The sequence below is a fragment of the Rana temporaria genome, chromosome 1 (assembly GCF_905171775.1).
Source record: "Rana temporaria chromosome 1, aRanTem1.1, whole genome shotgun sequence".
NCBI lineage: Eukaryota > Metazoa > Chordata > Amphibia > Anura > Ranidae > Rana > Rana temporaria.
The window spans coordinates 107,036,931-107,056,202 of record NC_053489.1 but is presented as its reverse complement, the minus strand read 5'-3'; the positions used below and the strand labels follow the sequence as shown (position 1 = coordinate 107,056,202).

General features: G+C 43.9%; 1 protein-coding gene across 2 annotated transcripts in view; it reads right to left on the bottom strand.

Moving 5' to 3' along the window:
* The window catches only part of ZFYVE16 (zinc finger FYVE-type containing 16), a 74,752-nt gene that overhangs the window by 43,974 nt on the left and 11,506 nt on the right, over nt 1–19,272 (bottom strand). The window contains exons 3-5 of one of the 2 annotated variants that reach the window (XM_040341591.1): nt 16,369–18,389; nt 7,154–7,250; nt 3,543–3,719 (exon numbers count right to left, since the gene is read on the bottom strand). In XM_040341591.1, the coding sequence (XP_040197525.1) occupies nt 3,543–3,719; nt 7,154–7,250; nt 16,369–18,389 (2,295 nt within the window). The remainder of the gene's footprint in view (nt 1–3,542; nt 3,720–7,153; nt 7,251–16,368; nt 18,390–19,272) is intronic. The other variant, XM_040341593.1, reaches the window with a different exon arrangement.

Genomic DNA, 19,272 nt, shown 5'->3' with positions numbered 1-19,272 from the left:
AATTATTAAAAAAAGGAAGTAAACCCTCAGAAAGCAAAAACGAAAAAAAAATAAAAAATTAAACCCTGCAAGACAAAGGCATAATCATCTAGTATGCAGAGCATACTAGCCGATTATGTATTACTTACCTCAGATCAAATCCTCGACAGCGTTCCAAATCTCCCCTGCCGACATGTTGTCCCATAGTGACTTCTGGGTATTGCGGCTCTGGCACTGTGATTGGCTGGAGCCACAACGTCACTCCCGCACCTGCGCGCGGGAACGGCACAGTACAACTGAAGCATCGACACGTAGTGCCATTGCTTCAGTTGGCTTAAGTGCGCATGTGCTGCATGACATTGGCACATGCAAATACAGGGATGTCTCCTAAACCGTGCAGGTTGAGGAGGTATCATTGTTGGCTACAGGTAAGCCTTAAAGGGCTTGTAAAGGTAAAGGCTACAGGTAAGCCTTAAAGGAGTTTACCTTTACAAGCCCTTTAAGGCTTACCTGTAGCCAACAATGATACCTCTTAAACCTGCACAGTTTAGGAGATATCCCTGTATTTGCATGTGCCAATGTCATGCGGAACATGCGCACTTAAGCCAACTGAAGCAATGGAACCATTTAGATTGGATTTATGGAAAGTCTGTTTGATTCCATCTTATAGAAATTATGGAACCAGGTATATGTGCGCTACTTAATTTAAATATACTCAGTTAATTATGAGTGTTAAACCAAGTATTTAATTTTATTCTCATTTCTATTTCGCATTTGAATTTTTGTTTAGATTATGCTCTTTCTTACTATGACCCCATGACTGAATATTAGAGGGGGTGCGATTCATGGCTCCAAAGGCTGGCCACGGCGATATGCGATTCATTTCTTTTTAAATACATTTTTTTTCCTCTTTCTGGATTTTTTATATATGGACCTGGACTGGTTTAATTTGGTAAGTTGTGCCTAATGTATGCACTCCATTCTATATCAGAACTTGTATATCCACTTATTTGCCATTAATGATTGTATTCATATATATTTTTCATTTTTGACCATTTTGTATCCTAATATTATTGTGTATATTTACCTATTTATGATAATTTACTAATTTGTTGTTCCATCCTTTGCACATTCTCTTTGAGATTTTTAGCATTACCTGTACAGCTCCTGAAGAAGCTCGTCGAGAGCGAAACATGTTGAGCAATCTTGTTACAGATCCCTAGCTCAAGGTTGAGCATGATCTACTTTCATTGGATGGTTATTTAGGTTTACATTTTATTGTTCTATTTTGTAAAATTATTTTTTTTTTTTTTTTACTATGCTTGTAGTATTAATTAACTGACACCGTTTAAAGTCCCAGGGTTTGTTACCCCTTACCCATTTCTCTCCTAAAGGGTTTGCAATCACTTTAAGAAGTTGATGGTATTTAGTACAACACAGACCCTCCCTAGATCAGAACACTGGTCCAAACTGGGTGAAAGGGTCAGGAGGGTCAGAGGGGCTACCAAGAGGCCTACAGCAACTCTGAAGCAATTGCAGGAATTTATGACAGAGTGCTCATTGTGTGCATGTGACAATATCACAAATTCTCCACAAATGTGTCTTGTATGGGAGGATTGTAAGAAAAAGGCCACTGCTCAAGAAAGGCCACAGGCAGTCATGATTGAGCTTTGCCAATACACACCTTGAAGATTCTGAGGGCACATGGAAAAAAAGGTGTTATGGTCAGAGGAGAGTAAAAGGTAATTATTATTTTACCTCAAAGCCAAACGATATGTCAGGCAGAAATCCAATACAACGCACCATACAAAGAACACCACTCCTACAGTAAAGCATGGAGGTGCTAATATCTTGCAATGGGGGTGTTTCTCTGCAGCAGGGACTGAAGGAAAAATGGATGGGGCAAAATGCCATTCAATTCTTGAGGGAAGTCTGCTGCCCTCTGCCAGAAAGTTGTCAACGGGAAGACGATTTACCTTCCAACATGACAATGACCCAAAGCACACAGCAAAAAATGACCACACAGTGGTTGAAGGAGAAAAAGGGTGCATGTCCTTGCGTGACCTAGTCAGAGATCTGACTTAAAGGGGTTGTAAAGGTAAATGTTTTTTCACCTTAATGCATCCTATGCCTTTAGTGACCCTTTAAATCTCATTGAAAATCTGTAATAACTTGAAGACTGCAGTCCACAAACAGCCACCATCCAACTTAACTAAACTTGAGCAGTTCTGCAAAGAACAGTGGGCAAATATTGCGAAGTAGAAAGTTAGTAGAGACATAGCCCAATAGACTAGCATGGGTGCTCAACCTGTGGCCCTCCAGATGTTGCAGAACTACAAGTCCCATGATGCATTGCAAGGCTGACAGTTACAAGCTTAACTCCCAAAGGCAGAGGCATGATGGGACTTGTAGTTTTGCAACAGCTGAAGGGCCACAGGTTGAGCACCCATGGACTTAAGGCTGTAATTAACCATTTCCATACTGCTGAACGCCATAGGACGTAATGGGCTTTCAGTGGAGATATCTGAATGATATGATATTGGATATATGATAGTCATCATTCAGATATTTTTTGCCAGCAATTCCCTGCACAGTAAAAACAATTCTAGCGGCAGTTCATCTGCTTGACGGTTTTTACAGGCGGATCGTCTCCATGACTTTTACACGTAGGAAAGGAATGCTAAAATTGGCCCGGTATGGAAGCAGTTAAAAGCAAAAGATGGCAGGGCTCACAACCCACATGTGTGCACCCTGTGTGATAGCGTCAGCGCTGTGATTCTCATTGTGAAATGCGGGGACCGGGGGGGGCCTGGGCCTGGAGGGTGCGCTGGGGGCGGTTGTTGGAGGCCTTGAATGGCAGCCCTCCTCTGGCGTGAACCCTGGGTAGGGTTGCCCCTGGAACCACCTAGGGTGGTTCTCCACCCGTGGCAATACCAGAGCCCGAAAGGCGCAGTGCTTAGATAACTGAGGAGGGTAGGCGAGCCATCCACCCTACTCTCAAGAATAACCTTCTTATGCATTACTTGTTTTGGCTACCTTCGGATATTTCTTTGTGTTTTCTTTGTTGTAAGGGAAAATGTACGTCACTGTTACGAACGAGTATTGCTAAACTGTAAGATGTGACTGAACTCAATAAAATAAGTTTTACAAAAAAAAAAAAAAGCAAAAGATGGTTCAACAAAACACTGACACAATGGGGTGATCCTTTTTCCAACTCAGTGATTCTTTTTTTCTGACATGTTGGCGTTACGGCTTTCAGTTGGATGTTATAAATTGCGCTGAGTAAATAAATACAGCTGAATAAAACAAAATGTGATTATTTTAAAAGAGTGTTTTCTATACACACTGTATGTGCCTTACCCTGTGTCGTTCCACACATATGGTTCAAAGAAAATGAATGACACTACCTATAAAAAAGGTCGGCACAACAGATAGTGGACCCCATGTTCCGTTTGTACATTTTCTACCAGGGTTATGAGACAGCTGGTTCTGATAAAAAAAAAAATCTTAACATATAAGCTTAGATTAAACAAGCATCCAACTACTTGTTGGTTGACATTTACCTTCAGCTCCGGGATGTTTAAGTACTGAGCCAGCCACCAAAACTGTAGGTGGAGGAGCGTTAAGTCTACCAGCTGCCTGGGCATGTACCAAAGAAGGAATGGTAGAATAAAACTCAGAGGGGACATTGGGGTTTGGACTAGGAGAAGTTGGGCTCATCATCCTCTCAACAGCCTGCACTAAAGGAAGGGAAAAAATAGAAAACATATTGGGAATCACTAGCTGGCTGCTGAGAAGCAATGGAAGAAATAGATCGCCCACAAGGACAGACAGAAGTCAGGACAAAAAGGATTTCTATCTAAACACAAAAGAAAGAAAAACACACAGATGTTTGTGGTGTGGATCACGAGCATACAAGATGTGAACAATTTCCCTGGTAGATTGACTCATTATCTTTCAGGAGTAATTCAAGAGAACGCCTTTCAAAATTCTAAGGGCTCTTTCACACGGGGCGTGTACAGGTCCGTGTACAGACTCCGCTCACTCAGCGGGCATAGATTCATTGATCTCCGCTGAGCCGGCGGATGACAGGTCCGTCTCCGCTCACTGTGCAGGGATGGATCTGTCAGAGCTCCGCTCTCCTCTATGGGGAAATCAGATGAAAAACAGACCGCCTGTCCGTTTTCATCCGATCCGCCAGACGAATGGAAAATAGGGTTTCAATCCGCCTGGATTCAGTGGATCGGATGTCAGAGGACAAGTCACTGCCGACATCCGTCACTCCATAGAACTGTATGGAGCGCCCGTTCAGGTCCACCTAAAAAACTGTCAGGCGGGCCTGAACAGTCCACCCGTGTGAAAGAGCCGTTAATCAGTAATGTTTTACCGGTGGCTAGTTTCTGTTTTAAGATGGGCCATTTGTTAGAACAATTCAGATATGCTCACACAGGTGCTGGATTCAGAAAAACAGCTAGTGCAATTTTAGGCAGCATGCTGCCCTAATTTAAAGGTTGCATACAATGCTCAGGTCAATGCATCAAAGATAGCACATTTAGGTCCATTCGACACAGTGTGGACTACGCCTGCTCAGCGGGAGAATCTGCTGATGCAGAGCAGACACAGACCGCTCTCCTCTATGGACCATCATATGTAAATAGACAGTCTGTCCATTTACACCTGACTGCCATCCGATTTGATAGACGGATGGGGAATTCCCCCTTCCGTCTGTTAGCGGATTGGATTGGATGTTGGCAGGTGTAAATGGACACATGTCCGTTTATATCTGCCAATCCAAAGAAGATAATGGAGGGTCCGATTGCGTCCGCCTGAAAAACTTACAGGTGGACCAAACTGGTAGGTCCCTGTGAAAGGGGCCTTATTTATTTAAACGTTTTTCTCAGAAGACCCACACAGTATTGGGAAAGGTTGTACCCAGCAAGAGTATCCCAGCGTTCCCCATCAACACTCCTGAGAATACTGCCCAATGGTTCCACTACAGAAACTTTGAGATGCTGATAAGCTGTATTAATCATATTCATGCAAGCGAGGTTAAAGCGGAGCTCCACCACTAATCAGAACCCTCCCCCCCCTCCGGTGCCACATTTGACACTTTTCAAGGGGGAGGGGAGTGCAGATACCTGTCTAAAGACAGGTATTTGCACACACTTCCGGCGACACAGTCTCGGGGAGACTGTGCGGGCATTACGTCACCTCCCGTCCGTCCCGTCCCCCCCCCCCCGTTGTGTGCTGGGAACACTCGGCTCCCAGTACACAGCAGGAGCCAATCAGCAGGCGCAGCTCGCGCATGGGCCGTAGGGAACCGGGCAGTGAAGCCGGAGCGCTTCACTTCCTGGTTCCCTCACCGAGGATGGCCGGGGGAGCAGCAGAGTGACGAGCGATTGCTCGTCCTCTGCTGCGGACGGCGCTGGACTCCAGGACAGATAAGTGTCCATTTATTAAAAGTCAACAGCTGCAGGATTTGTAGCTGCTGGCTTTTAATATTTTTTTTTTTAGCGGACATCCTCTTTAACTGTAGTTTGAGTACTACAGTAAGGTCCTTACTTAGGAGTTCCGTTCCATTCACAAGTCCAACAAAGATCAGTGCTTGTAGACAACGACTGGAAGTGTTGATCAGTGTGTTTTGGCAGGAGGGGGGGGGGCCCTCCTGTCAGAACACGATAGCACAGCTGGGGAGATCGCTGCACCAACATTGCTTGTGTTGGTGCTGCGATCTGTCAGGTTTTTTTTCCCCCCCTTCAGCCCGCTGGGTTGAATGACAGAAGACTGTGCATACACATGATCACATCTTTAAAGGCCAGTTCACACAAGACGCAGTTCCGTACACTTTTTTTCTGCATAAAATGTATGCACAGTGTTTTCCATGTATTCCATTGGATCTAGTTCACACCATGCAGTTAGTTTCCGTCAGCTTCTGCCACGGAAACTGACTGCATGGTGTGAACTAGAACCAATGGAATACATGGAAAACACTTTGCATGCATTTTTAGTGCACGGAACTGCGCCGTGTGTGAACCTATTGTACAAATAAATATAGCTACATTAAACTGGGTTCTAACATGAGGTAATTTCATACCTCATGTAGTATACAATTTTTTGCAACTAAGATTTTCAGTACAAAGCCAATTTAAATCACATAATTTAATGTATGCCATGGCCCCATTCATTACTATGGGGAGCTCTCCCCATAAGAATGAATGGGGCCACAGCCCGCATGCACATATTGAAAAGGACCTGAAGATTTTTTTTTTAGATGCAAGGCTTTTGCAGCAGGGCCACATGGTGAAGATCGCTGGATTGAGGACAAAAGGTAAGTATCAGACCAGATGGATACACTCAGGAGTGTGGCTGCATTCATTAAAAGGACAACTTATACCAAATGTGCTGTTGTCCTTAAAACGGGAGTTCACCCGAAAAAAAACATTTTAACATTAGATTGAGGCTAATTTTACTAAGCAGAATCGGGTGTTTTTTTTTTAAAATCAATGCAGTACATACCGTTTTAGAGATAGATGTTCTCCGTGGCTTCCGGGTATGGTCTTCGGGACTGGGCGTTCCTATTTGATTGACAGCCTTCCGACGGTGGCATACAGTGCGTCACGAGTTGCCGAACGTCGGTGTGGCTCTATACGGCGCCTGCGCACCGATGATCGGCTACTTTCGGGAACTTGTGACACGCTGTATGCGACCGTTGGAAGGCTGTCAATCAAATAGGAACACCCAGTCCCGCAGCCCATACCCGGAAGACGGAGAACATCGATCTCTAAAACGGTAAGCACTGCATTGATTTAAAAAAAAAAACGCCCGATTCTGCTTAGTAAAAGTAGCCTCAATCTAATGTTAAAAATAGATTTTTTGGGTGAACCTCCACTTGAACATCCAATTAGCAACTTTAAGGGCTTACTGTACAATATACACTTGATAAATTATAGCTCATCCATCAACACAGCATTGCTCGTTGTACAAATTACATACGCTGTGCTGGGTTACGAGGTCAATGAGCCAATCAGTACGGGAAAAGTTAGTGGAAAACCAACAGGTATCAGAAGGCACACCAACTACTAAGCACCGCTAAGCCACGAAAAAGTGTTAATGAGAAGCAGTCTCCTATAGAAAGAGAGAGGAGCGTAAAATACGAGTAAGTCATGCGTCTAACCTCTAGTGATGAAGCTATAACAGATCACACAGACTCTTGCTTCTTTTTCCAAGTACTGCAGTTTACACTTCTGACTGCAACAGACTGAACAGAAAACCTGGAAAAATAAAACCAGAAATATAAACAAACTTACTGTACAAGACTATATATGACCATAGACTACAGAATGCAGATACAGCAGACACTTTGAAAAGAGAAGTAGGTCCTACCTCTCCTGTGGGTCACAGAACTGCACTGCATTCTGCGACCCGTTTTCAGCCAACAGCAGGGTAAAGCCTGCTGTCGGCTGACGTTAGACAGTCCAGGTGCTGGATCGATCCCGACTTTAATGTCGGGATGCACCCGGATGTCCGACGGGCAGCTGGCTCAGCCTCTCAGCAAGCCGCTGGGAGACTGAGCAAGCCCCTCCCACCCCCACCACAGCACAATGCTCCAGTGAGTGCTGGAGGGGCAGAGCAGAGAGCCAGTGACTGATCGTTCCCGACTCTCTGCTCACTGAAGACTGAGAATTAAGCAATCACCTGTCTTTGATCACTCAGTTCTCAGTGCCGGCAGGGGACAGATATATACAATTTTCTTGTGCCATTTTCAAATCTATGGCCAAGCCTATGTAATCAAAAGCCCTTCAACAGGGGCACAGTCAGCAATAAAAACATAATTATAAAGTAGATGCGATCTCTATTCCCTCCAGGGAGTTCTTCACACTTTCTGAAATCTTCACGACAGCATGACAGATAGTAATAAAAAATAAAAATCCCATCTGAGCAGCCAATTGGACTATAGAGTCACACATGTGGGCGTATATACACAATGGTAAATGACAGCCCACTCCCTCCCTCCTCCATGCCCACTAACAAGCTAAACACAATGGGGGTGGGATATTACATATAGATTAATGGTGGCTTCACCTCCCTCTTATTCAAAGACACGGGCTGCAGGGGTGTGACAGCTGTATATCACATGGGAAAAGGGTACGTCAATGTTTTTTTCCATTACAAGAATTACCTCTACTGAAGAAACGGCACAAGCAGGCAGTTTGAGTGCGCATGTGCCATGACATTGGCGCATGCGGATTCAGTGAATATCTCCTAAACTGTGCACGTTTGGGAGATATTCACGGTATCTACAGGTAAGCCTATTACGTGCTCTCTGAGTGGAAGCAGAGTTCTCTCTGCAGTGGTTTGCTGGCTTAGTAAGGGCCGAGGGACCTTTGCAATGAGACCACCGATTCCCCACAAGGAGCAAGGGTCTTCCTCTGCAGCTGCTGGCATGATATAGGTTTTTCCACTAAGGCTGTGGCTGCTTTAGTAATTAAATCAGCTTCAAGACATGGAACGCCTTTCACCTGGTAAGTGTTCAGCCGATTTAACGTGAGTTTAATTGGGCTTCAGCGCCAGTTCACCTCAGTACTTGGTGCAGAAAGGGTGCGTTGTGTGCACATTACCTGCACTTTGCAATCTGCTGCAGATGCCAATACATGAACGCCACTCCAAAAGTAGATGGCAATACATTTGCGGGCACCGGATCGCAATTACGCCCAGCACGTTTTTCATAAGTAGTGCACGTATGCACTACTTTTTGCGCAATTTCAGCCCAATAAAATGGGCTGAAAACTGCACTGCAGGGCAATGCACAGGTAACTGATGTGAACCGGCCCTAAAGCCAAACTACAGGAATATAAAAAAATAAAAATCCATCCTTGCGGTCAAACCTCCCCAGCCCTGCGACCAGTCCCCTGCAACTGCCTCTGTAAGCCAAGACCACACACAATCGCCCTCCAGCTTCCACTAAGTACAACACAGGCCCTGTATTGTACATAAAGACACCAAGGCTTCACCCACACACAGGAGCTGTAGGCAAAGCAGGAAAGCTCTGGAGCTGGCTGGAATTAGGAGACAGGTAAGTAAAACAGCCATCACTGTGCGTCGTCCCTCCCCCAACTTAAAGGGGTTGTAAAGGAAAAAATATTTTTCCCTAAATAGCTTCCTTTACCTTAGTGCAGTCCTCCTTCACGTACTTCATCCTTCCATTTTGCTTTTAAATGTCCTTATTTCTTCTGAGAAATCCTCACTTCCTGTTCTGTCTGTCTGTAACTACACACAGTAATGCAAGGCTTTCTCCCTGGTGTGGAGAAAGACTCTTAATGGGGTGAGCAGGAGTGTCAGGACGCCCACTAACACACAGCTCCTTTCTCTATCTGCAAAGTAGTGAGTGTCCTGACTTGCCTGCTCGCCCCCTCCCCCCTCAAGAGGCTTTCTCCACACCAGGGAGAAAGCATTGTATTACTGTGTGGAGTTACAGACAGAAGAACAGGAAGTGAGGATTTCTCAGAAGAAATAAGGACATTTAAAAGCAAAAATCGAAGGATGAGGTAAGTAAAGGAGGACTGCACTAAGGTAAAGGAAGCCATTTAGAAAAAAAAATAAAAAATTCCTTTACAACCCCTTTAAGCATTTAAACGGTGCAGTGTGCAGGATGCCATTGCATAAGTAATTTTTGGGTATTTTCAGAGTTGGGCTTAAAAAGGAACATTGTTTCATCATTCTTCAAACTGGTTTAGCCAACAACAAATACCAATGAATCAAAAAGACAAACAACCAAATAAGTGGTCAGACTTAAACGCAATTATCTGGCATATGAACCTTTTGAACTCTTCTACTACAGAAGAAAAAAAAAAAGTCATAAGGGAGGTGTGCTTTCCTGGTAAAAAAAAAAAAAAAAAAAAAAGAAGAAGGAAGAAAGAAGAAGGACTTTAGGCCAAACTCCAAGAAAAGGGCTAAATTTGCAATTCAAGTACATATATACAGTATCTCACAAAAGGGAGTACACCCCTCACATTTTTGTAAATATTTTATTATATCTTTTCATGTAACAACACTTAAAGGGGTTGTAAAGGTAAAAAATGTTTTTCCTAAATAGCTTCCTTTACCTTAGTGCAGTCCTCCTTCACTTACCTCATCCTTCCATGTTGCTTTTAAATGTCCTTATTTCTTCTGAGAAATCCTCACTTCCTGTTCTTCTATCTGTAACTCCACGCAGTAATGCAATGCTTTCTCCCTGGTGTGGAGTGTCGTGCTTGCCCCCTCCCTTGGACTACAAGAGAGTCAGGACGCCCACTAACACACAGCTCCTTTCTCTATCTGCAATGTAGAGAGCGTCCTGACTCTCCTGTAGTCCAAGGGAGGGGGCGAGAACGACACTCCACACCAGAGAGAAAGCCTTGCATTACTGTGTGGAGTTACAGACAGAAGAACAGGAAGTGAGGATTTCTCAGAAGAAATAAGGACATTTAAAAGCAAAATGGAAGGATGAGGTAAGTGAAGGAGGACTGCACTAAGGTAAAGGAAGCTATTCAGGATTTTTTTTTACCTTTACAACCCCTTTAAGAAATGACACTTCGCTACAATGTAAAGTAGTGAGTGTACAGCTTGTAAAACAGTGTAAATTTGAAACAAAAGCGAGTACACCCCCTTAGTGAAAATGTCCAACTTGGGCCCAAAGTGTCAATATTTTGTGTGGCCACCATTATTTTGCAGCACTGCCTTAACCCTCTTGGGCATGGAGTTCACCAAAGCTTTACAGGTTGCCACTGGAGTCCTCTTCCTCTCCTCCATGATGACATCACAGAGATGGTGGATGTTAGAGACCTTGCGCTCCTCCACCCTCCATGTGAGGATGCCCCACAGATGCTCAATAGGGTTTAGGTTTGAAGACATGCTTGGCCAGTCCATCACCTTTACCCTCAGCTTCTTTAGCAAGGCAGTGGTCATCTTGGAGGTGTGTTTGGGGTCGTTATGTTGGAATACTGCCCTACGGACCAGTCTCTGAAGGGAGGGGATAACACTCTGCTTCAGTATGTCACAGTACATGTTGGCATTCATGGTTCCCTCAATGAACTGTAGCTCCCCAGTGCCAGCAGCACTCATGCAGCCCCAGACCATGACACTCCCATCACCATGCTTGACTGTAAGCAAGACACAATTGTCTTTGTACTCCTCACCTGGTTGCCCCCCCACACACGCTTGATACCATCTGAATCAAATAAGTTTATCTTGGTCTCATTAGACCACAGTACATGGTTCCAGTAATCCATGTCCTTAGTCTGCTTGTCTTCAGCAAACTGTTTGTGGGCTCTCTTGTGCATCATCTTTACAAGATGCTTCCTTCTGCAACAACGGTCATGAAGACCAATTTGATGCAGTGTGCAGCGTATGGTCCGAGCACTGACAGGCTGACACCCCACCCCTTCAACCACTGCGGAAATGCTGGCAGCACTTATATGTCCATTTCCCAAAGACAACCTCTGGATATGATACTGAGCACATGTACTCAACTTCTTTGGTTGACCACGGTTAGGCCTGTTCAGAGTGGAACCTGTCAAGCCACTGTATGGTCTTGGCCACCGTGCTGCAGCTCAGTTTCAGGGTCTTGGCAATCCTCTTATAGCCTAGGCCATCTTTATGTAGAGCAACAATTTTTTTTCCAGATCCTCAGAGAGTTCTTTGCCATGTTGAACTTCCAGTGACCAGTATTAGACATTTTCACTTTGGGGTGCACTCACTTTTGTTGCCAGCGGTTTAGACATTATTGGCCGTGTCTTGAGTTATTTTGAGGGGACAGCAAATTTACACTGTTTTACAAGCTGTACACTCACTACTTTACATTGTAGCAAAGTGTCATTTCTTCAGTGTTGTCACATGAAAAGATATAAAAAAATATTTACAAAAATGTGAGGGGTGTACTCACTTTTGTGCGAGCGAGAGTGCGATAGATAGATAGAAATAATTGATAGAGTTAAAATGCCAACTGATTTATTAAGGCTAAAGTCCAGGAAATTAAATTTTCATTTAAATATATTCCTCAATAAAAGGATATAAATTCACTTTGTGTGCACAAATAATTTTCCAAGCCCAGATATTACCTTGTAAAATTATGCAGAGCACAAAAGGTGTGGGAGGGACCGAGAAGACTCACCCACTATAACCAGCCTAGAGGCGGGGGTAGCCATGACTAGTCACCCTGCACAAGAAAGCACCAGTGCCTGTTGGTAATACAGAAAGTACCTGGAAGGAATACACCAAAAATACACAAAAGCACACCAATATTCAAGAATTTGCCTCCTATAAGCAGATAATATTTGCTTATCCCAAATTTCAGCGTTAACTGTTAAAAGTGCAAGTTCACTTTCAGCTAGATTTTCCCTACAATTCCCCCACGCAATTCAAAATTCTTTGAAAAGCACATGCTAGAACCCCTCCTATTTTAAATGGTGAATGTCCTGCCATTACAAATGCAGGCCCCTTCCATCATCTTCTGTTCTGGCATTTGCAATACAGGATAGACATTTAAATTGCCTGCCCCCTAGTGTCCACTCCAAGTTGTGGAAACTGTACACTTATGCTTTCCCCTGCTCCAGCTGAGCTCAGTAGCGTCTTTAAATGTATTTTACAATATAATGTATATAATTTTTTTTTTATATAAAATATAATATATAAAAAATATATAATATATAAAATGATGCAGTTTGTAGAGCTTAGTGGAGCAACACGTTTCACATATGGCCAGTGCTTCATCAGGACCCACGTGCCCTAGGTTTAGAGTAAAAATTACAGAACAGGGTGACAACATTTTTTGCCATTTGTATACATAGATTATATAAATATGAAGGAGAGGGGGCTGAGGGTGGGAAAAGGAGGAAAGTGAAAAAAAATAAAAACCCTGAAGGGGTTCTAAGAAATATGATTTTGGTCCTTTGGGGTTCTCTCTCTCTCTCCCTCTCCTTTTTCCCCTTCTGCCAGCCCCCCTTTCCTTCATATGATACAATACATGTATAAAAATGGCAAAACGTACTTACATTGTTCTGAACTTTTAATTATAGGTACTGTATCATATTCATGCAACATGTAAACCTAAGGCATGTGGGTCCTAATGAAGCACTGGATATATGTGAAACACGTCGATCCACCAAGTTCTACAAACTCATAGTTATTATATATTCTTCTGGATATGGATTATTTTTTTTTATTTTTTTTTACAAGTTTAGGTGTTTTATTGTATAAAGTTGTATTTACTTTTATATTTTGTTGATAGTGACACTTAGAGCCGGTTCACACTGGGGCGGCACGACTTTGGGGGCAACTCGGCAAGGCGATCTCAAGACGACTTGAGAGCCAACTTGCAAAAGGACTTCTGTATTAAAGTCAATGCAGGTCGCCCCGAGTCGCCCCCAAAGTCCTACAGGAACCTTTTTCTAAGTCGGAGCGACTTGCATCGCTCCTATTAAAACAGTTCCATTGAATAGAGCGGACCGTGACTTGTCAGGCGGCCGAGTCGCCTGACAGTTTCCCCTGTGTGAACCGGCTCTTAACCACTTAAGCCCCGGACCAAAATGCAGGTAAAGGACCAGACCCCTTTTTGCAATTCGGCACTGCGTCGATTTAACTGACAATTGCGCGGTCGTACAATGTGGCTCCCAAACAAAAATTGGCGTTCTTTTTTCCCCACAAATAGAGCTTTCTTTTGGTGGTATTTGATCACCTCTGCGGTTTTTATTTGTTGCGCTATAAACAAAAATAGAGCCACAATTTTGAAAAAAATGCAATGTTTTTTACTTTTTGCTATAATAAATATCCCCCAAAAATATATATTATCCACTTAAAGACCTCAGGTGTTTTTCAGATTTGGTGTTTGCAAGACTAAAACAGTTTTTTCTGCTAGAAAATTACTTAAAACCCCCAAACATTATATATTTTTTTTTCTAACACCCTAGAGAATAAAATGGCGGTCATCGCAATACTTTTTGTCACACCGTATTTGCGCAGCCTTACAAGCGCACTTTTTTTGGAAAAAATTCACTTTTTTGAATTAAAAAATAAGACAACAATAAATTTGGCCCAATTTGTTTATATATTGTGAAAGATAATGTTACGCCGAGTAAAATGATACCCAACATGTCACGCTTTAAAATTGCGCCCGCTCGTGGCATGGCGGCACACTTTTACCCTTAAAAATCTAGATAGGCGACGTTTAAAAAATTCTATAAGTTGCATTTTTTGAGCTACAGAGTAGCTCTAGGGCTATAATTATTGCTCTCGCTCTAACGATCGCGGCGATACCTCACTTGTGTGATTTGAACACCGTTTTCATATGCGGGCGCTACTCGCGTATGCGTTCGCTTCTGCGCGCGAGCTCGTCAGGACGGGGCGCTTTAAAAAAAATTTTTTTTTTGTTTTCTTATTTAATTTTATTGATTTTATTATTTTTTACACTAAAATATAAAAAAAAAAAAAAAATGATCACTTTTATTCCTATTACAAGGAATGTAAACATCCCTTGTAATAGAAAAAAGCATGACAGGTCCTCTTAAATATGAGATCTGGGGTCAAAAAGACCTCAGATCTCATATTTAGGCTTAAATGCAAAAAAAAAAAAAAAGGAAAATTTGTCATTTAAAAAAATGACAGAAAAAAAATTGTCTCTTTAAGAGGCTGGGCGGGACTGACGTTTTGACGTCACTTCTGCCCAGCAGAGCTATGAGGACGGGTGGGGGCCATCTTGCCCTCACTCGAGTCCTCACTCTCCAGGCGGCAGCATCGGATCTCCTGCGCCGCTACCGACGGCTCCGGTAAGCGGCGGGAGGGGGGGGGGCCCCTCTCCCGCCACCGATAACGGCGATCTCGCGGCGAATCCGCCGCGGAGACCGGCGTTATCGTTTACACGGCCGCCCGCTGAAAACATGGATATCTCAGTTGTGGCAGCAGCTGCTGCCGTTACTGAGATATCCATGTTTAAAAAGAGGACGTATATATACAGTGGGGGGTCCTTAAGTAGTTAAAAAAGTTTTTTTCCTCAGTTTAGGCCGATACGTATTCTTCTACATATTTTTGGTAAAAAAAAAAAAAAAAAAAAAAAATCGCAATAACAGTTCATCGGTTGGTTTGCGCAAAATTTATAGCGTTTATAAAATAGGGGGATAGTTTTTTTGCATTTTTATTAATTTTTTTTTTTTTTTACTACTAATGACGGCGATCAGATTTTTTTCGTGACTGCGACATTATGGCGGACACTTCGGACAATTTTGACACATTTTTGGGACCATTGTCATTTTCACAGCAAAAAATGCATTTAAAATGCATTGTTTATTGTGGAAATGACAGTTGCAGTTTGGGAGTTAACCACAGGGGGCGCTGAAGGGGTTATGTTTCACCAAGTACGTGTTTAGAACTGTAGGGGGGTGTGGCTGTAGGAGTGACGTCATCGATTGTGTCTCCCTATAAAGGGGATGACACGATCGATGCAGCCGCCACAGTGAAGCACGGGGAAGCCGTGTTCACATACGGCTTTCCCCGTTCTTCAGTTCCGGGGACCGATCGCGGGACCCCATCGGCGATCGGGTCCGCGGTCCCGGAGCTTCGGACCGGGCCGCGGGTGCGCGCCCGCGACCCACGGCTGGGTAGATGTACAGGACGTGCCGGTACATGCAGCTGCCCAGCCGTGCCATGCCGCTGACGTATATTTACAGGAGGTGGTTTAAGGCTGCATTCACACCTAAGCGTAGGCGATTTGCGGCGTTTTTTACCATGATTTGCCGCGACAAAACGCAGCGTTTCTTACTGCGGTTTTGTACAGGTCATTGGTACCAATGGAAAACGCCCAAGCCGCCCGATTCGCGCGTCAAAAAAGGGTCCGGGACTTGTTTGAAATTCAGGCGTTCTGCGTTGGAGATGTGAACCATCTCCATAGAGAATAATGTTATTTTTCCCCTCTAGCGTCTTTGAGCGTTGCGCTTCAGGCGACAAAACGCTCAGGTGTGAATGCAGCCTAAGTGGTTTACACACCCCCACCACCTCAACATTACATATGTATGGATAATCAGAGGTGTGGTATTTTTAACCCATATCAGAGCACCTGAAGAAGGACCTTCATGGCAGGATAAGAAAGTATTTTAATGAAAGCTGGGAATTTCAATAACTTTTTAAGTTTACTTTTTTTATTCTAAAGTTTATGAGATTTTAGTCATTGGATTTAGATCTACTCTAGCTTTTCCCCACCTCCCTCAAAATTTCTTTCCAGAGATATATATATATATATATATATTTTTTTTGCACCTTTTTGTACAGATATAGAAATAGTGGCATTACTGAACTGACATTAATTTGTATGGATTTGTGAGTCTGCATTGTACAATGTAATACACATAACCCAGGCCATCTTACCTTTCCACAAGCTCTACAATGGTGTCTCCGCTTTGTAAAAGTGAACTTAATGCTGCAATTCATACAGTTTGGAGCCACAGAGTCGGGGATCCAAGTTGGTTGCCTCTGACCAGGTGCCTGGTTCTCTCCTGTCCCATCTATGGTGTCCCCTAGTGCCTCCACGCTGAGTTCAGGGCTCTCATCAGACTCCACATTCATTGTCTTTTTCAGAATGCTGCTGCTAGGTATTGGCGACACAACATGAGACGGCGACACGCACGGACTGGCTTCTTCAGCTGTCTGTTCAGCCAGATTTCCTTCTACGTCCCTGTTGTTCAGTTTAACTGGCCGGCTTATAGCCAGTGTATTTGGTGGATGATGAAACAACTGCTTGGGCCTTGCACCTCCGATGGGTGAGGGCACACCCGCACCTGGAAGAGATCCTTGATCCTGAGCTGGATGTGGTAAATCAACTTTATTAAGTGTGGCATCCACAGTGCTGCAGACTGCACTGTCCTCAGTCTCATCTCGATCCGTCTTCAAAGACTGCAATCCATCATTTGAAGCTTCAGTGCAAGACCTGCTTGAGACCGCTTCAGCAAAATCACAGACTGGAAAACTTCCCACAGCGCTTTCTTTACTTACATCTAAACCTTCCTCACAAAGAAAAGCATCAAGTTCAGCGTCTGTTATGTATGTGTCACCTAACAATAGGCCATTAGGATCAGTTAGCAAATTGTGACTCATGAAATCTGATAATACCGCGTCTCCAAACTCACTGCTGTGAACAGGATCGGGGCCTGGCTCAGGTGCAATGCTCAATTTCTCTACTACAGGTAATTCAGGGAATGCTTCCTCCTGCACAAAACCTTCATCCGACACAGAAGGGCCTTTGACGGCAGGGGACAGATGTGTCAACTGCAAAGACTTATCTTCACCTCTGACCTCAAAGCTGGCTGCTGATACAATCATGGATTCATCTTCAAACTTTTGGCTTTCCAACACTGTATCGTTGTGTTCCTGAAGCAGCTCATTGCTGCCTTCTGTCCTAGAGTCTACCATAGCAGAGCTAAAAGAATCTGCAGGCTTTTCTTCACTGCAGGCGGATACAGATGATGTAAGCATCACGTGGTCATTGCACTCCGAAGTCACCACGCTTCTGGCTGTAGATGGCCCTGAAGGTGACCTTTCACTTTGAACGTCATCTAAAGCACCAGAATTTACAACATGTTGAGTTGTTGACATGGTGGCTTCCTGGCTTGCTACCTGAGGAAATTCCATGTTGTTTAGAGCGTACACCACATCTACATGGTGGTCTTTTGACACAAAAGCAATCTGATCTTCTGTCAATGCCTCATAGGACATATCATCACTTACATATCCATCTGTGCTTGAAGAGCTTGAGCTGGTACTGGAGTCACTAGTGGATGCAGTATCGGAGTGTTCTCCTACCTCACCCAACACTGGGGGAAGACCTGAGTGAACAGGAAGAGAAGCGCTGCTTGCTTTAGCACTTACATCAATTAGATTAGCTTCACTCAATGGTAGCCAGTTGGAAGCGATAGGGACAAGATCTCCAACATCTGCTTCATCATTTTGTAATACAGTGGAGGAATTTAAAGGTGGAATAGCAAAAAAACTTGGGTCTGAAAGCAACTCGAGGTCAGAAACATTTGCACTAGACTGGGCAGAATCTGGAATCAGCGATTCGTTGCTACTTGCTGCATGAAGTAGACTTCCTGTGTCACTAATGAGATCACATACAGGAACACTACTCCTCCCAGTATTGGACTCATCCTCCATGGATGTCCCTCCATCCACACAGGATAGGAGATCTGGGCCCGTCACACTTTTGTCACTACATGAGACAGGAGCCCCTGGTTTTAACTCCAGCTCAGTTTTCTCAGGGCATTCAGACAGAGAGAGTTGAGGACTGCTGCCACACGGCTCCTTCCCAGGACTTGGGTAATCTGGTTGCAGGTAGAAATCGTGCTGTTCCGGGTTAAAGGGCTCTGCATGTGGCTGGGGACTTTCCAGTTCATCTGTGGGAAAAGAAGAAGGGATCAAATCACTCTCTGAAAATTGTACCATATTTCTTCACACAGAAAAGCTTGAAACATACTGTGGGAACTTGTGTGAAATTGTAGAGTATGCATTCAAGCACAAAGGGAAATTCCTCTTCCTTATTTGAAGCCACATATGGTTTCCTAACCTAAGCAACAGGCTAACCTTCCCGTACTGCCTGAGAAAAACAAAAGCTAAAAACTCATCAAATAAATGCAAGCGGTACGCATCTCATCGTACGCATCTCTTTTTAACCACTTGACCCCCCCCCCCCCCCAGGCCTTTTCTGACACTTTGTTTACATTTTTAAAAAAATGTTGTAGAAAATTTCTTAGAACCCCCAAACATTAGGCCCCTTTCACACTGGGGCAGTGAAGCGTCAGCGGTAAAGCTCCGCTATTTTTAGCGGCACTTTACCATAAAATTCAAGGCGCTATTTGGCCACTAGCGGGGCGCCTTTACCCCCCTCGGTAGCGGACCAAGAAAGGGTTAAAACCACTGCAAAGCGCCTCTGCAGAGGCGCTTTGCCAGCGGTATAGCCGCGGTGCCCCATTGATTTCAATGCTTCAAAGATGCTGCTAGCAGGACTTTTTTTACCGTCCTGCTAGCTCACTGCTCCAGTGTGAAAGCCCTCGGGGCTTTCAAACTGGAGAGACAGCAGCGGCTGTTTTAGGGTGCTTTGCAGACGCTATTATTAGCGTTATAGCACCTCAGTGTGAAAGGGGTCTTATGTATTTTGTGTTTTTTGTCACACAGTATTTGCGAGGCAGTTTTTCAAATGCAATTGTTTGTGAACAACACACGTTTTGAATTTGAATGCAAACACACACTACACAACCCAATTTTTGGTCAAATATAAAA